Below are 23441 nucleotides of genomic sequence, written 5' to 3' on the forward strand. Positions count from 1 at the left end.
GGTATATTTGGAATATGAAATTTTGTACGAAGATATTTTCAGGAATAAAATGTTATTAAAATTTTAGTAAAGATATTGCCAAAAGATTTTGAATTGAACTCCAAAGAGAACTTCTGGACATCCTTCAAACAATTAGCAATACAAGGAGAACTAGCTTCCAAGCTTGCTGCACTATGCCTTGGTAAGAAAGTTGAGTGGTCCAAGCAACTTGGAACCTAAAAGGCCTCTCCACTTTCGGATGAGGCATACTAAAGCATCACAAAAGGATAGGATAATGATCCGAATGGAAACTAGTGGTTATCAGTGGCTAAGTGAAGGGGGAGTTGAATCTTGGCCCCTTTTTCTTTCAGTTAAGGAAGTACATGAGATATTTTGATTTTGTCCCTTAACTCGGTAGGGGATAATTTTGTTTTGTCTCCTATTAGACAGAATCAAAAATAGAGATGAGAGATGAGATTGACACACAGATATATCTTGGTTTAGCTATCTAGTGCAATGTAGCCTACATCTAGTCTCTATCACAACTTGTGACGGAATCTCACTATCTTTTCAATAGATTACAATCACCAATTCTCCCTAAGATCTACCCAATCCTATCTGGGACAAGTTCATATTCTAACCCAACCTGAACTTGACTAGGACTCAAACCTAGCTTTCAACATCAAAGTGCTAACCCAACTTGCAAGGGAATCCTCTCAAGATCATGACACAAAATAGAAAAACTTACAAAGAATTTCTAAGATAACTATGACTATTTCTCCAAGTCTAGCTCACTGTCTTTTTCCACTAATTGGCTTTTTCTTATAAATCTCACCATGTTTGCTTTTTTCCAATGAAACTCTGACAGACTAAACTGAAAAAAATTACAAAATGAGAACCATGAAGGAGAAGAACAAGAACAACTCAGGGAGCTATGAAAACCTAAACAAGTGCTCTTTCTCTCTTGCCTTCAATCCTTGGCCGTTTACTCTTATTATAGAAGAGTGAAACTTCCAAGGTTTGAACCAAGTTCAATACTTTGGGTTGTCTTCTTCTCCAGCATCAGAACTAGCAACGACATGGTCAGAGGTGAGAGGGAGCAGAAGCAATGATATGCCATCTTACCTTTCTCTCTCAACTTTTGTCTTCAAGATGCTTGAATCTAGGCCGTTAAGCTTTGCTTTGGCCCCAAGTTTGATTTTCGGATGTTGATGAGCCTCTGTGCACCATTGACTTCATTTTCTTCATGGTTGCTTGATTTGTGCTTGGAACTCAGCAGACTTCTTCAAGGTTTTTCGGTGAAGCACAAATGAGGAAACCAACTTTTTGTAATCCTCTGTTTGCCCTAGCACCAGAGCTTTCCCATTCTTTCTTTCTTCTCGGTATAGAGTGATTTGACATGAGGAGAATAGAAGAGAGAAAAGAGAGAGTTTGATGGTTCGGTGGATGTGAAAATGAATTCAAATGAATTTTGGAGTTCAAGTTCCAGGAGAGTGAGTTTTGGTGGATCACCGAATGGGCTTGTGTTGGGATTTGGGCTCATTTCTTTCTTTTCTTATGTTTTCCTTTCTGATGGAAAATGTGTGTTGAGGCTTTTTGTTTATGGAGGATAAATGTGCATATGCGGACCAGACCGGGTTTGGGCTTCATTTTATGCTTCTTGGGGTGACTTTGATTAAATTAGTTTCCTACATACTTAGCAAAACAAATCACACACACAATTGATAATAACTCAATAATGTTTGGTCATCATTTCAAGGTTTAGTTTTTCAAACTCAATAATCTTCCACTTGATGACAAACATTATTAAAAATGAGTAAAGAGAAATTAAAGGTAAGAATAAGAGACTTCCCTTTGATGAAACTCCCCCTATCCTTTGATCGCTAAGCTCTCTCTGAATGTTTGCTTTTACCAACCTGTTAACAAAGTGGAAACAATTTCAAGCAACCATTCATTTTGCAAACAATTCCAAAACATCACAACCTGTTAGCTTTTACAAGGCTTTTTAAAAAATTATCAAATAGGCTTATGAATCAAACATAGATTAGAGCTAACATTCTCAAGATTCAGATATCAACAACCGAGAAAAAAAATTTAGATATGAATTTTCACATGTTCAAAATAGAGGCAGCCATTTTTAGCAGTCATTTTCAATTCATTTTTCTTTGTTCCTTTTCTCTCCCTTTTGTCATCAAGGAGGAAACCTGCAGTGAGAATGTTAATAAGCAAACCAAAACAGCAAGTTAAACAATCATATTAATAACAGAGTTAATGAGCTAGTCCTATTACAATCATCTATAAAACAGTATGTAAAGTAGTGTCCAGAGTACTAAAAATAGTGTCATCAAAGTAGAGTTCAGAAAACAAAATTAACAGCAGAGTAGCAATCTTTCAGCAGCAGTAGAAGACACAAGCTAAGCATCAGAGTCCTCTTCTTCAGTGCCCAGTACATCTTCCTCTTTCTCTGATAACTCTTGATCCTCATCAAGTGAATTAAGGTACTTTAGGAGTACCTCAATTCGGTCTTGAGATTTTATTAGAGATTTCTCAGATTGGAGTGCCAGTTTCTGTGTTTCTTTGCTGGATTTGACCATCTATTTAGTCATACTTACAAATTCTTGAAGTACATCTTTGACAACTCCAGTGATCAAGTACTTATGAGAGCTTGAAGTGCCAGCAGCCGAAGGTGAAGGAAGACTTTCGTCTTCACTTTCTTATAAAACCAAATCCTTAGTGCCCTTGGTACCCTTTCCTTTGGTTTGTTTCATTGCAGCGCCACCCTTTAGTGAGGAAACTTTGTTTTCAACAGGCTCATTACTCAGATCAATTGAAAATTGTTCAAAGTTTCAAGTCAGTAATATTCCATAAGGAAGAGAAACATTTTTTTCACTTCTAACACAGTCAAGCATATGACGGATCATAAGATAAGCAAATAAAATTGGAGCAAGATTCAGAATAGCATAGAGTACCAAAATGTCACATATGGTAACATGCTGGTATGGACCATTTTGAGGCAAAAGGATGTGTGTGATGATTCAATGAAGTTGAGCTCTAACAGGACCTAGGGCTTTATGGGTGGGAATCATGCCATCCATAAGTGAGAAATTTTCACAAATGCTAGCCAGGGCATCCCGATGAGAGATACCTAGATGGTCATCCTATTTTCCTAAGAGATATGCTGTCACTCCAATGTCTTTATAACCGAGGGCATCGTTAATGGTCTCCTTATTCAAAATAATTTGATAACCCTTGACATAGGAGTGAATGTCTCCCTCATGAAAGAGCATGTTGGCATAAAATTCTTTGACCAAATTTGGATATACTAGTTTTCAGATTTTGGAAAAATTTTTCCATTTCAAAAGATGAAAGTTAACTTTGAAATCAATTTCTTTTTCAGCCAAAGCTTCAAGGTCAACAACAAAAGTAAAACAGAGAGTACGGTTTGAAATGACTTGTTTGTGAAACTCATAATCTATGCAGAAAGAAAAGCGGAAAGGATCATAGTGAGAGTGAGAAGATTTACCAAAGTGGGTTTTATAATCAAGGGAGTCAAGATTAGGAGGTTCCCTGGTAGGTTTGAGAACAGGTCATCTGGAGCCCCTGCAGGGACGGCTTGATGGAACAGAACGACCTGAAGGATGAGGGATAGAGCGTGGAGGAGGAGACAGCGGACGATCTTCTTCATGCATATGACCTTTTCCTTTTCCTCCCTTAGCCCGAGATGACTCGACCACCTTTTCTGCTGAGAAAGTCCTAGGATGAATGGTCTTTCTTACCATAGATGCTGGCAGTTGAGATGATTGAGAGGAAGAGGAGTGAGAGTGAATGTGTATGTGAGTGTGTGATTGGAGTTTGGAATGAGGAGGGTTGCGAGGAGGAATGTAGGTGACAATGCCTCTTCTAGTAGCAACTTTCTTTCTCATAATGAAAAAGTGATGAATAAATAGAGGGGAAAGAGAATGGCGTAGTGAAGTAGTGGAGAAGAGGGAAATTTTCTTGATTGAAAAACCTATTTAAATGCACAATGAAAACTTCTCTTAAAATCTTGAATATATTTAATGAAACGGTTTCAAGAAAAATTTTAAATTTTAAAAGATATGTAGTTTTTGAAGTGACTGAACAAGAAGGATTTGAAAGGTGACTGACTGATTTGACTTAAAGAAAAAGGAAAAACTCTATTTTTCATGCATAAAATCAAAGTGAGCATGAAGCCCATTTCATTAAATAGAACTTATCTCACTTAGGCCCAGCAATAGTGGTGAGGAAGCACACTAGGCTGTTTTGAATCTAATTTCCATTTCATATCACAGATAATTTCTGGGCTTTGTTCAAGCCTTATAGAGGAAGTCATCATATGCCTAACTTTGTCTCCCTGTGACTTGAGAGATAAAAATACACAGAGATTCATTAAATTCAAGTAATCCACTGACTTGGCATCCACCATTCCTAGTGCAATTCTTAGTTTACAAAATCTATCTTCACATAAAGGTTTTGTGAAGATATCATCCAATTGATCTTCTGATTTTACAAATTGAATATCAATAGTTTCCTTTTGCACATGTTCTCTTATATAATAAAATCTAACTTCAATGTGCTTGGTTCTTGAGTGTAGAATAGGATTTTTGGACATGTTTATGGCACTCGAGTTAATACAGATCAAAGGGATACTATCTATTTTCAGTTTGTAATCGGAAAGCTATGTCTTGAGCCACAATAATTGAGAACAGCAAGAAGAGGCTGAGATGTATTCGGCCTCAGCTGTTGACAAGGCAACAATGACTTGTTTTTTGCTTGACTAAACATTCAAGGATTGTCCAAGAAAGCAACAGACCCTGAAGTGCTTCTTCTATCTACTCGATCACTTGCAAAATTTGCATCACAGTACCCAACTACACAAAATTCATCAGTTCTAAGATACCACAAACCAAGGTCAGATGTGCCTTTAATATATCTTATGATCCGTTTAACAGCCGAAAGATGTGATTCTTTTGGATGAGATTGAAAATGAGAACACACACCTACACTTTGAACAAGATCCGGTCTGGAGGATGTTAGATACATAAGAGATCTGATCATTCTCTATACCGTGTCTCATTAACATCTTTTTCATTTTCATATTTGTCAAGTTTTGTATTAGGATGCATTGCTGCACTCATGGGTTTAGAGTTTTCTAAACCGAATTTCCTCAGTATTTCATTAGCATATTTACCTTGGTGCACAAAAATGCCACTAGGAGTTTGTTTGATTTGTAAACCAAGGAAGAATGTGAGTTCTCCCATCATGCTCATATCAAACTCACTAGTCACTATTTTTTCAAATTCTTCACACAAGGATTCATTTGCCGATCCAAACATAATGTCATCCACAAATACTTGAACAAGTATAAAATGATCATTAGATTCTTTTATGAAAAGAGTAGTATCCGTAGTACCCTTTTGAAAATTATTTTGTAACAAGAAGGAACTAAGCCTTTCATACCGAGCTCTAGGAGCTTGTCTCAAACCATAAAGTGCTTTTGCAAGTTTAAAAACATGGTTTGGAAACTCTTTATTTTCGAAATCAGGGGGTTGAGCTACATATACATCTCTATCAATGAAATCATTTAAAAATACACATTTGATATCCATTTGAAAGAGTTTAAAACCTTTGTGGGCAGCATATGCAAGCAATAATCTTATTGCTTCCATTCTAGCCACAGGAGCAAATGACTCATCAAAGTCAATGCCCTCTTCTTAATCGTATCCTTGGACCACTAATCTAGCCTTATTTCGAACCACACTACCATTCTCACCCAACTTGTTTCTAAATATCCAATTGGTGTTGGGTTACCTTCTTGCTATTAGGGTAAGGTACAAGAGCCCAAACCTCATTCTTTTTAAATTGGCCTAATTCTTCTTCCATAGCTTTAACCCAAGAAGGATCTTCAAGTGCTTCTTTCACAGTTTGTGGCTCCAATTAGGATAGTAAAGTAAATTTGTTTATATCGGCTTTCTTTTTGCTTGAGGATCTAATTGTGACTCCATGGGATGGATCTCCAATGATGAACTCATGAGGATAGTTCTTCAAAAACTTCCACTCTCTAGGCCTTTGTGATGCAATTTCAGTTTGACTTTGATTTAGTTCAGCAACATTCATAGTTCTGGAATCTCCTGCTTCATCAGGAGACAAAATCAAATTATCTTCTGCTTTCTGAACTGCAGGGTCAGAACTAGCATCTTCCATATATGGGATCGGTTTATCATTTTCTTGATTCTCCTTTGGGTTCAACTCAGCTTCAGTTCCTGCATCATCCTCTATGACAGAACTTGGAATGATGTTAGTATCACAAAATGAAATATGTATGGATTCCTCTATGGTTCTATGTTCTTTGAGATAAATCCTATATGCTTTACTAGTGGTTGAGTATCCTACAAACATACCCTCATAGAATTTTGGATCAAATTTTCCAAGATTATCTTTATTATTTAACATAAAATATTTGCCTCCAAATATATGAAAATACTTGAGGTTTGGTGGTGTTCCCTTCCATAGCTCATAAGGTGTTTTCTTTAACTCTTTTCTAATGATAGTTCTATTTAAAATATAGCAAGTTGTGTTTACAGCTTCTGCCCAAAGGAATTTTAGAACTTCATTTTCACAAAGCATCGCCCTAGTCGTTTCTTGGAGACTTCTATTTCTCCTTTCAACAACCCCATTTTGTTGAAGAGTTTTAGGACATGAAAAATTATGAGAAATTCCAAGATCATCATAAAATTTTCAAAATTTTGATTTTCAAAATCTTTTCCATGATCACTCCTTATGCAAATAATTTTTAAATTCTTTTCATTTTGAATCTTTTTGCAAAGAGAAGAAAAGGAAATGAATGCATCATGTTTGTGAGCTAAGAAAAGAACCCATCCAAATCTAGTGAAGTCATCAACCACTACTAAACTATAATGTTTTCCTCCTAAATTTTGTGTTCTAGTAGGACCAAAAAGATCAATGTGCAACATTTACAATGGCCTTTTGGTAGATATTCCATCCTTGGTTTGTTTGCCCAATTGACAAGTATCACAAGTGATGTCTTTGTCAAACTTTATGTTAGGAAGGCCTCTAACCAAGTTTTTCTTTACAAGTTTAGAAATTTGGTACATGCTTACATGACCTAATTTCTTATGCCATAGCCATTTTTCAGATTTCATAGAAGTGAAACATGCCACATTTTGTTCTTTTAGTTCCTCTAGAGTGAGTCCATACACATTATTGCACCATTTTGCTTCAAACAAAATCTCACCGAATTTTTCACACACAACCAAGCATTCTAATTTCTTAAAAATAACCACATATCCTAGGTCGCACAATTGGCTAATGCTTAGTAGATTGTGTTTCAATCCGTCAACAAGAAAAACATCATTAATAACAGAAGAGAAATTTTTACCTACTTTACCTATGGCCACGATTTTTCTTTTACCATTGTCACCGAAAGTCACAAAGCCTCTATCATATTTGTCAAGCTTAATAAATAATGTAGACTTTCCGGTCATATGCCTAGAGCATCCACTGTCTAAGTACCACATGTTGTCCTTCCTCTTGGATGCTAGACCAAGCTGCATGAAGCTCTTAAGTAACCTTAGGTATCCAAATCTTTTTGGATCCTATAATGTCAAACCATCTTCTTTGGCCAAGACCATTATATTTACCAACTATTTTGTAGACTTTATCACCTATTTGTTTTTCAATTATAAAGCATTGAATGGAAAAATATCCATCCCAATTGCATAAGTAATAATCTTTTGGGTTGCTATTTTTTAAGAAGATTTGAGCTTTGAAATCTTATGTCATTAGAAGTGGAAGCCTCATTTTCAAATTGTGAACTTTTAAAAATAGTTTCAAATTTTTCATAGAAGCCCAAACCAGCCTTTTCATAAAAAGGTCTTTGATTAGCCAATAGGTTATTTAAATTTTCAGAATTCTGAGCAAACTGAGCTAGATTTTGTTTTAGACTTTTAACCTCTTTATGCAACCTGTCATTTTCTTCAAAACAGTTAAGTATGCAATCACTAAATGCTATTTCTCACAACCACTAAGTTCAGCCTTAAGCCGCTTATTTTCTTCAATAAGATCAACAGTGGTTTTGGTTTCTCTTAATTTTTCTTTGAGAAAAACGTTTTCAGCTTTTAGGATGTCATTTGCCGATTTAAGATCATGACACTGGTTCAGAAAATTTCTTAATTTTTCAGTGAGATGATCAATCATGAGATGAAGATCTTCATTAGAGGGTTCAATGAAAATTACCTCATCAGTTTCGGTGTGGTCGGCCATAAGGCAGGCTTGAGAACTATTTTCGGAATCCTCATTTCATCTGAATCATTCTCCAAATCTTCCCAAAGAGGCCATAAGCCCCTTCTTCTTGTCTTTGTGGGTTTTGTCTTCCCTCTTCAGTTTAGGACAGTTAAACTTGTAGTATCCTGCTTCTTTACAGTTGTGGCAGATGATTTTACTTAGATCCTTCTTTGATCTTCTTGAACTACTTCCCTTGCTTTTTCCTCTCATTTTCATCATTCTTCTAAATTTTCTGGAAAAAAACACAAACTTGTCATCTGATGAATCATCACTAGATTCATCACCCAGTGATTCAGTACATGATTTTAAAGCAACTCCTTTCTTTTTTGTATCATTTTTTAAGTGAGTGATTTCAAAAGCAAGTAATTTTCCTATCAGTTCATTATACGTCATTTGACTAATGTTACCACTCTCAGCTATGACTATAGCCTTCATTTTCTACTCTTTTGTGAGACTTCTTAGAACTTTTTTCACGAGCACTGGTTCAGAGTGTGTAATCCCCATAGCATCTAAGCCGTTGATGATGATAGAGAATCTTTCGAATATATCATCAATGGATTCTCCTTTCATGGAGAACATCTCGTATTCTTTACACAGCATGTCTATTTTGGTCTGCTTTACTTGGATAGTGCCTTTATGTGTTACTTGGAGCTTATCCCAGATCTCTTTTACTGTTTTGCACCTTGATACCTTTCGGTATTCCTCAAAGATGATTACACAATTTAGCATGTTGACAGCTTTGGCGTTGAGCTCTATTTTCTTTTTGTCTTCATCATTCCATTCGGCTTCGGTCTTGGGAATGACAACTCTATCTGATCCAGTTTTGGTTCGAACTTGAGGATTGTTCATGATGATCTTCCATTTGTTGTAGTCCACCGATTGAACAAAGATCTTCATTCTTTCCTTCCAATAGTTGTAGTTTTTTCCATTGAAGAATGGAGGTCTATTGTTTGATTATCCTTCTGTTAGAGTGTATGCCACCATGTTAAAACCATTGTTGCATGCCATCAGGATCTTTTCTCCAAGCTGCAAAGCTTGATCTCTTTGAGACCAAGCTCTAATACCAATTGATGGTTATTAGTGGCTGAGAGAAGTGGGGGTTGAATCTTGGCCCCTTTTCCTTTCAGTTAAGGAAGTACATGAGATATTTTGATTTTATCTCTTTACTCGGTAGGAGATACTTTTGTTTTGTCTCTTATTGGGTAGAATCAGAAATAGAGATGAGAAATGAGATTGACACACAGATATATCCTGGTTTAGCTACCTAGTGCAATGTAGCCTACATCTAGTCCATCACAACTTGTGATGGAATTTCACTATCTTTTCAACAGATTACAGTCACCAATTCCCCCTAGGATCTACCCAATCCTATCTGGGACAAGTCCAGATTCTAACCCAACCTGAACTTGACTAAGACTCAAACCTAACTTTCAACAGCAAAGTGCTAACCCAACTTACAAAGAATTTCTGAGATAACTATGGCTTTTTCTCCAAGTCTAGCTCATTACCTTTTTCCACTCATTGGCTTTTTCTTACAAATCTCACCATATTTTCCTTTTTCCGATGAAACTCTGACAAACTAAACTGAGAAAAATTACAAAATGAGAACCAAGAAGGAGAAGAACAAGAATAGCTCAAAGAGCTATGGAAACCTAAACAAGTGCTCTTTCTCTCTTGCCTTCAATCTTTGGCCGTTCACTCTTATTATAGAAGAGTGAAGCTTCCAAGGTTTGAACCAAGTTCAACACTTTAGGTTGTCTTCTTCTCCAGCATCAGAACTAGCAGTGGCATGGTCAGATGTGAGGGAGAGCAGAAGCAATGACATGCCATCTTACCTTTCTCTCTCAATCTTTTTCTTCGAGAAGCTTGAATATGGGCCATTGATCTTTGCTTTGGCCCCAAGTTTGATTTTTGGACGTTGATGAGCCTCTGTGCACATTGACTTCATTTTCTTCATTGTTGCTTGATTTGTGCTTGGAACTCAGCAGATTTCTTCAAAGTTTCTCGGTGAAGCACAAATGGGGAAACTAACTTTTTGTGATCCTCTGTTTGCCCTAGTATCAGAGATTTTCCATTCTTTCTTTCTTCTCGGTGCAAAGTGATTTGACATGAGGAGAATGGAAGAGAGAGAAGAAAGAGTTTGATGGTTCGGTGGATGTGAAAGTGAATTCAAATGAATTTTGGAGTTTAAGTTCTAGGAGAGTGAGTTTTGGTGGATCACCGAATGGGCTTGTTTTGGGATTTGGGCTCATTTCTTTCTTTTCTTATGTTTTCATTTCTAATGAAAAATGTGTTTTGAGGCTTTTTGTTTATGGAGGATCAATGTGCATATGTGGACTAGACGGGTTTGGGCTTCATTTCATGCTTCTTGAGCTGGCTTTGATTAAATTAGTTTCCTACACACTTAGCAAAACAAATCACATACAAAATTGATAATAACCCAATAATGTTTGGTCATCGTTTCAAATTTTAGTTTTTCAAACACAACAGAAACAATAAAGCACTTCAGAAAAAGCTTTGAGAAAGATACTACACTAAGCAGAATTAGCAATAACCCGGTCTAGTCTTTTGGTAATGTTTCTAAATCCCTAAATTCTATGGTACCAAGTGAAAGACCTTCTAGAATTAGGAATCTCCAAACGACTACAATAATCCATCATCTGAACAAACTAATTAGCACGAGAATTATAAAAAGGTTAAATTACACAGTTGGTCCCTACACTTTCAGTGAAATTGCAAATTGGTCCCTACACTTTAAAAGTTTGTAATTGGGTCCCTAAAGAGAATTAAAATTTGCAATTTAGTCCCCATCCTTCAAAAAGTGTTTGATTTAACAGAATATTCTCAGTATATTCTTTATTTTAACAGAATATTCTCAGTATATTCTGAGAATATTCTGTTAAATCAACACTTTTTGATCGGCTTGGGACTAAATTGCAAATTTTAATTCTCTTTAAGGACCCAATTACAAACTTTTAAAGTGTAGGGACCAATTTACAATTTCACTGAAAATGTAGGGACCAACTATGTAATTTAACCTTATAAAAATTACCTCCTTTTACTTCTATAGGTGACATAATTTCGTTAAAATCTCCAAGCAAAATCTAAGGGCTATTATGACTGTCAGCTATAGACTGAATATGATCCCAAAAAAAGGTACGAGACAAATGTTAAGGGTTGCCATAGATAGCATTGCATAACCACTCTGAGCTACCAACATTAACCTTCATAGTTATACACTGTTTCAAAAACTCTAAAAATCTAACAATTGACAGAATTATTAGATGAAAGAAATCATATACCACCCTTGTGACCACTAGTCCCCACAATGCCGATAACAAAATAACCAAGATTATTCCAAAAATATTGCATATTAGCAAAAGGAATATGAGTTTCAACCAAAATAAAAAACAAAGGATGAAACTTTTTTTTATTAACTCCTTGGAATAAAGTCTATCCATTTTATTAGAGGCTCTTATAACATTTCAAAGTAAAATACTAAAGACACTATCTATAGAAAAAAATAACAAGAGAGAGGAGGAAATAATCCCATCCAAGCTAGTGCTCAAGTTTTGATGCTTCCTTGGTGCCATTTGAACAGTCACCCTCACACCTTGCATTGATTACTTGAATGCCCTCTTTAGAAACTGGGCAAACTGGCGACGATGGTGAATTCGGTAAGGAAGAAGGTCTTCAACGTTTGTACTTGTTATTAGTGATGGATGTTGCCTTGTCTCTTCCAAAAGCTGGCCCAGAAAAATTACCATGTGAGAGAGAGGTATTATTCTTCGAGGAGGAGATTGGCTCGGCTCTCAAAGTAGCTATGTTCACATGTTTAAAATCAAGTTTGGAGCCCCGATTTGTTGAAGCAACATCAACATGAAAGGGGGTCTTAGGCCCATTTGTTGTAGAAGGGAGAGTTGGGCTTTGTTGCATGTAGTCTTCCTTGCTCTGGCCCATCTTAGTCTTTCCCTTATGCTTTACTTCAACCCAACCCTTATTACTTGCATGCATATCACTCATGTTAAATGCATCCGGATTCTCCACCGTATTCTTCTCCAAAACCGTTTTGTTTGCGATCTTCTTTGAATTCAAGTCAACATCATTAGCACCTTGATTCTTTCCAAATTCAAAGACGATGTTGGAGTTAGCTGCCACTGCCGTCATCTGTCTTTCATGCATCTTGGGATTTTCACTGTCATTAATATTAACACCTTGATTACTAACAAGAACTTTCTTCTTGCAATCACTTGTGATATGTCCGTAGCAATTACATACTTCACACACCAATTGAAGACTTTCATACACAATCGAATACTCAACTTCGTCAACAATATAACATTATACACAATTGGAAGTTTAATATTAACTTCGATACACGCTTTGTGAACTTTCCTTTCTCCGCAGAGCTAGTGGCAAGATCAACCTTAATAGGCTTTCTAATAACGGATGTGATCCTATTCATCGCCTTGTCATGATAGTACCATATCAGAAGACTTCTAATTCTAATTCATACCCTAATTGCCCCAAAAACTTTCTCTCTTAACCGAATGGATGGGCACCAAGACTTTACCGCAATGTAATGGAAGTTAATCATCTATGGGCCACCTGTTAAGACCTCTTTTCATCCAAAAGATCAAACTTGGCCAAAAAATATCCATGACCCACATTCAATATTTCATAGCCTCCATTGATCCTCTATGATACCTTCGATTTGTGAGAAAGTATAGTGTAAGTAAACCTTTTGTCCAATACGAAACTACAATAACATCTTTATAAGGTTGTGATAGAGATTCTTTGACTTCGGGAGTGAAGGTCACTTGGAGGTTTAGGACCTCCATGTTTGCCTTCAACAACAGCCATACTATCACCCTCCAACGAATTCGCTCTCGTGCAAGCCTTGGAGGTAGATTCGCTCACGAGTTTGTCACAAAAAAAAATTTCACCACTTTCGAAATATCAGTATATCACCAGACACTCTCCTATTACCCCCTCCTTATCACTTGAAGCAATTTTTTTTCTACTCTCCCGTCTTATCTCCGCCGTTGGCATGACCAACAACCCCATTGTGTTTCGCCTTAACTCTTCTCTCTCGCTCTTACATTCTCTCATTATTGTTTAGTTAGATATTTTATTTTGTTCTTTATTAAAAATTAAAAAATAGTAAAAATCAACTTAAAATAGTTTAACATTATTTTATTTTATATTTTTAATTATTATTTATTTTTGTATTTTTTAAATAGAGTAAAGTATCGTTTTTGTCCCTAACGTTTGGGGTAAATCCTATTTGTGTCCCTAACATTTAAATCGTCCTATTTGTATCCCTAACGTTTGTAAAAGGGATTCAATGTTATCCTGCCGTCAATTACACATCATGAGCGCTTTAGTTTGAGTTTTAAAAATCTCTTCTTGAAGTTAGAATACAAATGTCTGGGATAGAATCGATGATCTACTCCGAAAAATAGCTCATCAAATGTTGAAACTAATTCCTACAACATTTACATAATTCACTTTTCTAGGGACATAATTGAATCTAAACACAAATAGTGGGTATAATATTAAATTCGAACACATCCAAGTGAGACCTAATTGAAAATGAATACATCCAAGTGAGAATAATTGAAAAATATAATCTGATTTGTTAGTATAATTGATTGTAGGATAACATTGAATCACTTTTATAAACGTTAAGGATACAAATAGGACAATTTAAACGTTAGAGACACAAATAGAACTTATCTCACGTTAGGGACAAAAACGATACTTTATTCTTTTTAAATGCTACTATAATAATTAAATAGTATTAAATGTAATATATATGTAATTATAATTGTTTTACATGTATAAGACTATAAGTATTAAGTTAAATAAACTAATTTTAGATTATATATAAAAATAATTTAAAAAATCTAACTAAAAATTTTAATTTTATAGATATTCAATTACATGTTTTTAATTGAAACCCCAACTCCCCTTACCCTCGGTTGCTGGTGCTACGAAAGCTGCCAGAGTGGCCGCCGCGGACATCGTTTCTCTCCTCTCGGGCGTAGTTGCCGACCTCCGTCGTCCCTAGTAAGACTTACTACACTCTCAATTGCTGCATTGAATTTGCTTCATCATTCATGAGTTTGATTAGTAATTTATCAACATCTCGTGGTGCCAAAATCCAATTTCAAAAAGCTGACTTACTCCCTAAATTGGAATCCAAACACAAGTCTTTATTTCATTCATCACATTGCCACTAACTTGTGCTTTTTTATTTTCATTCAATGAAATATCTGAGAGCTGATCTCAAAACCTTTCTTTCTGTGTCAGAAGAAATGAGCTCCACTTCATTCACTTCAGTTAGCTTCAACACCGCTTCCTCTTGGAACTTGAAGGTACCCACCCTTTCTTCTTCAATCTTAAGAGTCTTTTTAATATTTATTTATTCTGTTGTGCTTTTTCGTTGAAAGAGACGTGAAGGAGGGAAAGCATATGTCAGGTGTGGGAGCGCTGCTTCTTCCGAAAACACTGTTCGTGTTGGTGTTCTTGGAGCTAGTGGCTACACTGGTTCTGAGGTAGGTTCAGTGCTACCTTAATTAATGCCACCATTGCCATTGTTTTGTGTTGAGTTTAGAGTCTTTTGTGTTAGGTTCTTAGGCTTTTGGCGAATCATCCGCAATTCGGGGTTGCTCTATTGACTGCCGATAGGAAAGCTGGACAGCCGATTGCTTCCGTCTTCCCCCATTTGGCCACACAGGTATGTATGTTTGATCATGTTAATTGCATTTTCTAGGTACTTGTCCAATGCTGATTCTTCTATCATAATGGAACTGCAGAAATTGCCAGATTTGATTGCGGTCAAGGATGCAGATTTTTCTCATGTGGATGCTGTATTCTGTTGTTTGCCGCATGGAACCACTCAGGTTAGCCATTTCAGAAATACTTATTTCTAGGAAATACTTTTCGTAGAGTCGACTTTTTACACACGGTACCCCTGTTTTTCCTTGCTTTCTTTTCTCAAATCCTGTTTTTCGTAAGTTTTTGTTTTTTTCTCGCTTTTTCTTGCAGGAAATAATTAGAGGCCTTCCCAATCACTTGAAGATTGTTGACCTTTCAGCAGTATGTTCTAAATAACAGTTCTCTTCCCCCAACCAAACTCTATAATTTCTTGTTCTTTAGAATATAAATGAAGTTTAGCATATATCAGAATTGTAACTGAGATTGTGTAGGATTTTCGTTTACGTGATATATCTGAGTATGAAGAGTGGTATGGCCAACCACACAGGGCACCGGAGTTGCAGGTGAGTACATTTCAATGGCAAAATTCTCATTTTGAAACTGTTAAATTGCCCTTCATTTCAACAGAATCTTATTCAGCAAACTGTGGAACCTCTAATGACGCTTATATCCGCTGCATTCAGTGGCATTTAGTCATTAGGAATTTAACTTTTCGATCTTGATTTGTGTTGAATTCTGGGAATTATGTTTTTATTATTTTGTTTTAGTACTGTAGTGTCAAAACTTAAAATGAATTTCCTTAAAGTCACCCTTGCCATTGTTTTGTTCTTAATGCTGAATTTATCTAATTTTCTGTATCCAGAAAGAAGCTATATATGGATTAACAGAGATTTTAAGGGAGGAAATAAGGAATGCACGCTTAGTTGCTAATCCTGGTTGCTATCCAACATCCATTCAAATTCCCCTTGTCCCACTGATAAAGGTTTGTAACTGAATATGCTTATTTCACAATACGTTTAATATATAACTAATTTCTGTTTCACTGTTTTTGTCACTTTTATGGTTGTATCTGTTTTCCTTTCTTTGTATTTTGAGTTGTGAGATATGGTCTAGGGTGTTAAGCTTTGGTTACTTTCCATGTTAAGAAGCTTGTCCGTTAATCATCGCTCCAAAGATATTTATGTATATGGTGTTGCTCACTATATGATATGGTGTCCATGGATTATGAACTTGATAGAATCTTTATACTTCTTATTTGGAGTACTAAATTTTCTTTGTAATGAATATTGATTTTATGTTGCTATTTTCTAATTTTTATTTGGTTTACAGGCAAAGCTTATTGACATAAAAAATATTATTATTGATGCAAAATCTGGTGTGAGTGGAGCAGGTTAGAATTCTATTACACAATTTTGTATTCAATCGCAAATATAGAAGAAAATGTCTCAGCAATACCTGCTCATTCGAATAGTGGTTCTGCTACTTGGTTAATTACTTCAGGGCGTAGTGTCAAAGAAAATTTATTGTACACAGAAGTAGCTGAAGGTATCAATTCTTATGGTGTTACCCGGCATCGCCATGGTAAGTGTAATTTACCAATTGGAATTTAATTTATGCACTTTAAGATCCAAAAATGATGCCTCTTTTTTTATGCCTATCAATATTGATCTCTATACTGAAGTTTAAAAGGTTCTGGATTTGTAGTGATAATCTTATTTTTTTATTTCCAGTTCCAGAAACTGAACAAGGGCTATCTGATGCTGCACATTCTAAAGTAACCATCAGTTTTACCCCGCATCTGATGCCAATGGTGAGTCGTGCGCTGAGATCTGTCTTATCTGATATTATCTTTCCTGCCTACGAAACTAATACATGTCCCTCGCTGTTGATCAGATACGTGGTATGCAATCAACTATTTATGTGGAAATGGCTCCAGGAGTAAGCACTGAGGACTTGTACCAGCAACTCAAGCGCTCTTATGAAGTATGTCGAAATGTCACTTGTCACCAGAAATAGATGCCATTTTAACATTTTGTTGAATGCATAACATATGAATACAGGGGCAACCATGCTAAGACTACTAATCTAGCATTTGTTACTTAATGTTTATTGTTCAATGCTAGAGTAAAAAACTTCGTCACTCTGAGACCTCAGATGCCGCCGAATATACCATCACTTTCTTTGGTTGCATGGTTTAAATTTCTCTGCTTCTTCTTACTTTCTCCGCCTTCTCCCTTTTACTTTGGTTTCAGAATGAAGAATTTGCCGTACTGTTGGGGAATGGAGTAGTTCCCCGAACTCACAGCGTCAGAGGAACCAATTACTGTTTAATAAATGTTTTTCCTGACCGAATTCCCGGAAGAGCAATAATCATATCTGTGGTATGTATAAACTCCTTAAACTGAAATATTTGCATAAGTAATTGTATTATTCTGTTTCTTCACTCTAAATATGTTCGTGCTGTTGCAGATTGATAATTTGGTGAAAGGAGCTTCAGGACAGGCTTTACAAAACCTTAATTTGATGATGGGGTTTCCAGAAAACCTAGGGCTGCATTATCAGTCTCTGTTTCCATAGATGAGAGTGGTAACCCTTCAACAAAACTACCCCTAACACTTAAACTTTTCATGCCTGTTTTTCCTTCATTCTCCTGTGTAAACTGCAAGTCTTCTCTTTTTCTTTTAGTAGCTTCATCAGCTTTTTCATTTCTTATGTGAAATAAAAGGGTATTGATAACTTGTTGAGGGATGCAGTTTTTTCAGGATGAGATTTTGAATATCAATTAATATTTTTGGTGGATTATTTTATCTCTCTTCACCTTATGTACAGTTGATTTAACAATGTCTTTTTTTTTTTATTTTAAAAAAGGAGTGTTCATAGATTCAGCAAGAGAGAAATTGATACACAACCCATAAAATTTTGAGAGTTATATGAGAGACCCTTATTAATATCATTAAATAGATGCTAACAAAAGAGAGAACCTAGCAAAAATATAGTTTTTCTATCCTTAAAGTTTTGATTGAGCCTCTTCTCGATTATTTTCTTTTCAAGATGAATTATTTTTGGAGAGAGAGAACCAATTTTTATTTCACGGGTTGCCTATGAGAATGATTACTCAAAGCAAATTGTTGTCCAATTTATTTAGACATAAAATTCAGCATGAGTTCTAACTTGTTCTTATTTTCTATAGGTATGTGAGGTGAAGTATTCGTTCGCTTTTAGAATATTACAGATAAAAGAGAATGCATTAAAAATGGTATCTGTATCATTTCATATAACTCAACCAAGCATGCACTCAATATATAAGACAAAAATATCATATAATTAATATACGATGCTTAAAAGGAATTATAAGATAATTCCGCTATAAAGATACTTTATGAATGATATTCATACAGTAAAATTTTTTGTTAGAATATTATGTTCACCAAAAGTAAATTTACGTAGAAATTAGATTTGACCACATAAGACTACAAGAGTTACAAGAAAATTTTGTATGGTATTTAACCACATTTGGTGTTTGCTATGTGAGCCACTACAATCACTCAATTATTATGTTAAAACTTAAAAGTTACATAAAGTTTAAAAATAAGTGATTGTAAATAACTCTAAACACACATTAAATATACATCAAGAACATATAAGTAGAAGGAACTTAAAAGAGAAAACTCAATCACAAAATCTAGCCTTATACAAAGTGAGAGTTACATTTTCCAAACTGAAAGAAACCAGGGTATTCATAATAATAATAATGATAATAACATTCAAATTGCAGACCCCAGAAACCAAATTATAGTGTTCTAGCAACGTTACTACATTACATAGCATAGACAATTTCTCCACTGCTATCAAGGTCAAGGTCAGGATCACTGTCTAGATCCTCATCCATGTCATCGTCAATGTCCAAGCTTCCGGTGAGGTACTGGTTGAGGGACTGGCTTCCGGCCGGAGGAATCATGGCCTCGGATATTATCTGCATGATCTCTTCAATGCTTTGCGTCGGTTGATCAGGCTCCTCATACTGGTTGCTCATTGTGTCCCCATCCATGAGATCAGCTGGTAGATTCTTCAAGAACCATTCATGGTTTTTGATCTCCGGTATACTTATTCTCTGTTTTCATAAACAGCATTCATCATATGAAGTGTTAAATGTCATCATTTCTCCAAAATGCTAATAATATAGGGTCATGTATCTAAAGAACCCACCACATAAACAGAGATAAAACTTCTAGAATCTTTTTTGTATTATGTATTATCTATTACATATATAATTATTCATGTGTTTTTACCTATTAATTTCGGACTACAAACCAAAAATCAATTAAATTGTGACTCCGACAGTCTCACTTGTATTTGTTATTGGTAATTCATGACACAGATTCTCTTATTTTATTTCTCCAATTCAATTAGTGAAAATTTTCACACATATGGAATGAGATTGATAATATTAATTGACCTGTGCAGGATCAGCAACAAAAATCCTTGATACCAAAATGCTAATTATATAGGGTCATGTATCAAAAGAACACATTACATAGATAGAGATAAATCATCTAAAATCTTTTAATAGTCAACTAATTATGTATTTATATTATCTGTTGTGTATATTTATTCACGTGTCTTTACCTAAGAACTTAAGTTTTTAGAAGAAATCATATCTAAACTTCTATAACCAAAATGCTTCGAGACCAAAAAAAAAAAGAGACTTCGAATGAGAAAACATGTAAGATATATAACTATTCGTGTTATGAGAAGATGATTTTATGACATCATATATATATTCGCTTTTTTTTTTCCATCTTCTAGTTGACATCAACTAGTTCTTTAAGTACTTTTGCATGTCACCTATTAAAGTAACTCTTAATAGAAGTTGAACTCATTTACATTAACAATAGTGAAAATTTTCATTCATAAAGAATGAGATTGATAACACTAACTGACCTGTGCAGGATCAGCAACAAAAATCCTTGAGATCAAATGGCGGCACTCAGGAGATATATGAACATAGTCAGGAATTGAATATTGGACATTCAAAATCCTCTGCAACCAACATTCAATATTAGTATACCATTTAGAGAAACAAGTTCCACCCATCAAATAATTAAAAAAGAAAAGAAAAGAAAAGAAAAGAAAAGAAAGAAGGAAGCAATGTGTTACGTGTATTGTTTTGCGGAAATTTTTAGGTTCCTCTGGATCCTCAAATGGATAAGCACCAACCAACATCACATATAAGGTTACCCCACAAGACCACACATCTGCAATCTGAATCATGGTTCAGTTACAACATTACTACATTTGTTAGTATATCATATCAGTTTTACACTCAGATGCAATCACATAATGACACATCAATAAAAATAATTATTTTTTACATTGATTTCGTGAATGGTCATATCTAAATAAAAAAAGACGTGATTAAACGACTATATAAAATGTTTTACACTCTCAGTATATCAAGATCAAACCCTTATTCATAACCATTCTCTTCTTCCTAATCAGCTAAAAATTCGACTTTCACGACAATCATAACACAGCTTTTAAATAGAATTCGATCGACGTGACAACTATACTTGAAAGAATATAACTTTCGATTTAATCGTAATGAAAATTTACCTTGCCATCATATTCCTTCTTAAGCAAAACTTCAGGAGCAATGTATGCAGGGGTGCCAACTGTAGATTTTGGTTGTGAATGTAGCACTGAAGACTGGAGAAGTAATCAAGAACAATTGCAAGATGCATAAGTGTCACTAATTCCACTCCCAAATACAAAGGAAAAATTATAGAAATCTGCTTGATCTTAGACTTATAGAAACCTAGAGTTTGAGAGCCAAATCTATAATGTGATTAATATAGTTGTGTATAATTTAGTTTCTAAGTACATTAATAAAATAATAATAATAATAATAATAATAATAAAACTAAAAGATAAAGAGGACAATAAAAAGAAGAACATTATACCTTTGAATAACCAAAATCACAAATCTTCAAGCGAGGAGCTGGACTACCATCCAACAATGTATTTTCCAACTTCAAATCACGATGACACACTTGCTTTTTAATTATGAAAAAGACAAATAAAACCAAAATATTCAAGTAAGATATATCTTTAAATAACTATAAGTGTAGAAGAAATAAGGAAAAAATGTGCTCAACTTATGTACCATTGCATGACAGTAGCTAACCCCAGATATAAGTTGTTGGAAGAAGAAACGTGCCTGCGCTTTATAACATATAATTAATAATAGCCATTAAATGTAAAATAATACATAATAGAATAAATGTTTCCTATATTCTTTATTTTTTTTACACATTTCGTCTCACATATAGTAAAAAAGTACGTATTATATTCCTTTGTTTTGCAATGTATTATTTTAAAAAACTTTGGTATATGCACGTATTATACGCTAGTGTATCAATAAGTACTATCTTATCTATTGATTTATTTTTTATTTATTAAATGTATAAAAGTAATAAAAATAAAATTAGTTGAAATAACAAGTTACTTAAAACTTAATTAAAAAACTCTAAGTTCAAATCCTAAAAATAAAAAAAAATTATACATTAATCTTTTTCATATTCCGATAAAGAAAATGGAGTTAATAGAAGAGGGGTACCTCGTCCTCACTAAAGCGCCCTGCATTGCATATTCGTTCAAATAGCTCTCCTCCCGAGGCATATTCCATGACAATAGCCAAATGCGTTGGGGTCAATATAACCTATAGTTGATCTAATTTAGTAATAATACAATTACGAGAAGATTGAAATAATTAATTAATACATAGATACATACCTCCTTGAACCTCACAATATTGGGATGCCTTAGTGACCTGTGATTTATAATTTCCCTCTGTACATTTTCATCGATCTGTATGTAATAATTCATTACTATCCGAAAATATTAGATAACAAAAAAATATTAATTAAAAACAGTTAAAATTTATCTTATTTAATATTCGTTAATTGTATTAATGAATATTAAATAAAATAAATTTTAGTTTTTTTTTTTTTTTTTATCTTGCTAACATTACGGTCCCTATTCATATAGTCTAAAATATATTACTTATTAGAGTGCATAAGAAGAAGAAGAATGTATAATTACCTTTTCACCCCTCTCAATATACTTAACGGCAACAAGTTGGTCGGTGTGCTTATCCCTCATGAGCCTGGCGACCCCGAAGTTTCCAGAACCAATATCTCTAACTAACTCATAGCGATCACTCTCATGCATTATGGGTATGTCCATTCCTCCTCCTCCGCTTCTATGATCCATTTTTCTCAATCCAAGAACAAGAAGATGATGAAGAAGAAGAAGAAGTGGTTGAGGATTGATGAGAGTTGGGTGAATGTGAAAGGGACCAAAGATATGGAAACGAACTTGCAAGAACCTAATAAGCAAGGAACCTCGTGAACTCTTCACCAACTTCATCAATTTCACTTATTATTATTATTATTATTATTATTACTATTATTATTAATGTTAGCTTTCACAACCTCTGATTCAACAAAGTTGTAGCTAGTTAGAAATTAGATATTGATTTTAGGATCCCGTTAGAATAACCATCCGAGTACTAGCGATAATAAACATCTTCTTAAAAGTTTAAACTGATTTTGGGTTCACCAAGATTCGAACTCTTGACCTTTCGGATCTAGTGCTCTAATACCATGCACGATACCACTCATCCTAAAAACTTCAACTGATGAAAATAGATAACACTAATGATTATATCTCTAATACTCTCTAAACTTTACACATTGTATAAATATTCCATTGGCTCCTCATACTTTTCTTTGATGGATTGGATCTTATTCATATGGGAACACCAATCATACACTTTTTCTTTCTGGTCGGTTCCCAATCTCTCATCATTTCATGCCTTATCATCCCTGAAAGACATAATTGCCCTTATCTTTTTATCTTAAACTCCTTTTTTTTTTTAATTGGAATTGCGTGCAAATGCATTCTGATTAATTTGACTTAATTGGATATATAATTATCTATATATGCCTTTTATTTAATTTAAATTTTTATGAGAGATAATTCTTGATGTTAAAGTCTAAATAAAAAGACAAATTTTTTCCATATTTTTTGTTTTTAAAATTTTGTGAAAAATATAAATGTAAGAATTTAAATAAATTACAAAATTTTAAAAATTAAAAATATAAATACAAAAATAAAAAATTAAAATATAAATTAAAATCTTTTGAAAGATTTCTATTTTCATTTTTTAAATTATATTATTTTTAGTATTATCTGTTTTCAAAACTTTTTTTAAAGAAAAACTGAAAATAATAAAAATATATAATTTTTCACACAAATCTAAAAATAAAAATATCAAAAAACTAACTAAAGTAGTGGTCAACTTTTTGGTTGTGAATTTGAAGGATCAGTGATGCAGGGCAAAAAAAGAGAATAAA

General features: G+C 34.3%; 2 protein-coding genes and 1 pseudogene across 8 annotated transcripts; 1 reads left to right on the forward strand and 2 right to left on the reverse strand.

Moving 5' to 3' along the window:
- Window positions 1-8325: 8325 nt before the first annotated feature.
- LOC148579892 (uncharacterized) lies at window positions 8326-9309 on the reverse strand (annotated as a pseudogene).
- A 4837-nt stretch (window positions 9310-14146) lies between these two features.
- On the forward strand, window positions 14147-19320 carry LOC107622801 (Putative N-acetyl-gamma-glutamyl-phosphate reductase). 6 transcript variants are annotated; one of them, XM_088508133.1, is made up of 15 exons: window positions 14250-14373; window positions 14617-14681; window positions 14757-14861; window positions 14936-15043; window positions 15123-15209; window positions 15355-15405; window positions 15516-15587; window positions 15887-16006; window positions 16354-16414; window positions 16525-16605; window positions 16755-16834; window positions 16918-17007; window positions 17277-17405; window positions 17494-17610; window positions 18800-19320. In XM_088508133.1, the coding sequence occupies exons 2-14, from the start codon at window positions 14622-14624 to the stop codon at window positions 17599-17601; spliced, it is 1152 nt and encodes a 383-aa protein (XP_088364259.1). In that variant the 5' UTR covers window positions 14250-14373; window positions 14617-14621; the 3' UTR covers window positions 17602-17610; window positions 18800-19320. The 6 variants fall into 6 exon arrangements, with proteins under 6 accessions (XP_016180324.1, XP_016180323.1, XP_088364259.1 ...); XM_088508136.1 differs by lacking the exon at window positions 18800-19320 and adding an exon at window positions 18215-18395; XM_016324838.3 differs by lacking the exon at window positions 18800-19320 and having other exon boundaries at window positions 14147-14373; window positions 17494-17826.
- LOC107622799 (serine/threonine-protein kinase SRK2E) lies at window positions 18670-22485 on the reverse strand. Of its 2 annotated transcripts, XM_016324835.3 has the most exons (9): window positions 22126-22481; window positions 21817-21891; window positions 21641-21742; window positions 21188-21241; window positions 20985-21077; window positions 20638-20730; window positions 20182-20286; window positions 19966-20064; window positions 18670-19135 (listed from the first exon to the last, which is right to left on the reverse strand). In XM_016324835.3, the coding sequence occupies exons 1-9, from the start codon at window positions 22450-22452 to the stop codon at window positions 18842-18844; spliced, it is 1242 nt and encodes a 413-aa protein (XP_016180321.1). In that variant the 5' UTR covers window positions 22453-22481; the 3' UTR covers window positions 18670-18841. The 2 variants fall into 2 exon arrangements, with proteins under 2 accessions (XP_016180321.1, XP_088364237.1); XM_088508111.1 differs by having other exon boundaries at window positions 19966-20286; window positions 22126-22485.
- Window positions 22486-23441: the final 956 nt, after the last annotated feature.

The sequence above is a fragment of the Arachis ipaensis genome, chromosome B10 (assembly GCF_059453495.1).
Source record: "Arachis ipaensis isolate K30076 ecotype BB chromosome B10, ASM5945349v1, whole genome shotgun sequence".
Taxonomy (NCBI): Eukaryota; Viridiplantae; Streptophyta; class Magnoliopsida; order Fabales; family Fabaceae; genus Arachis; species Arachis ipaensis.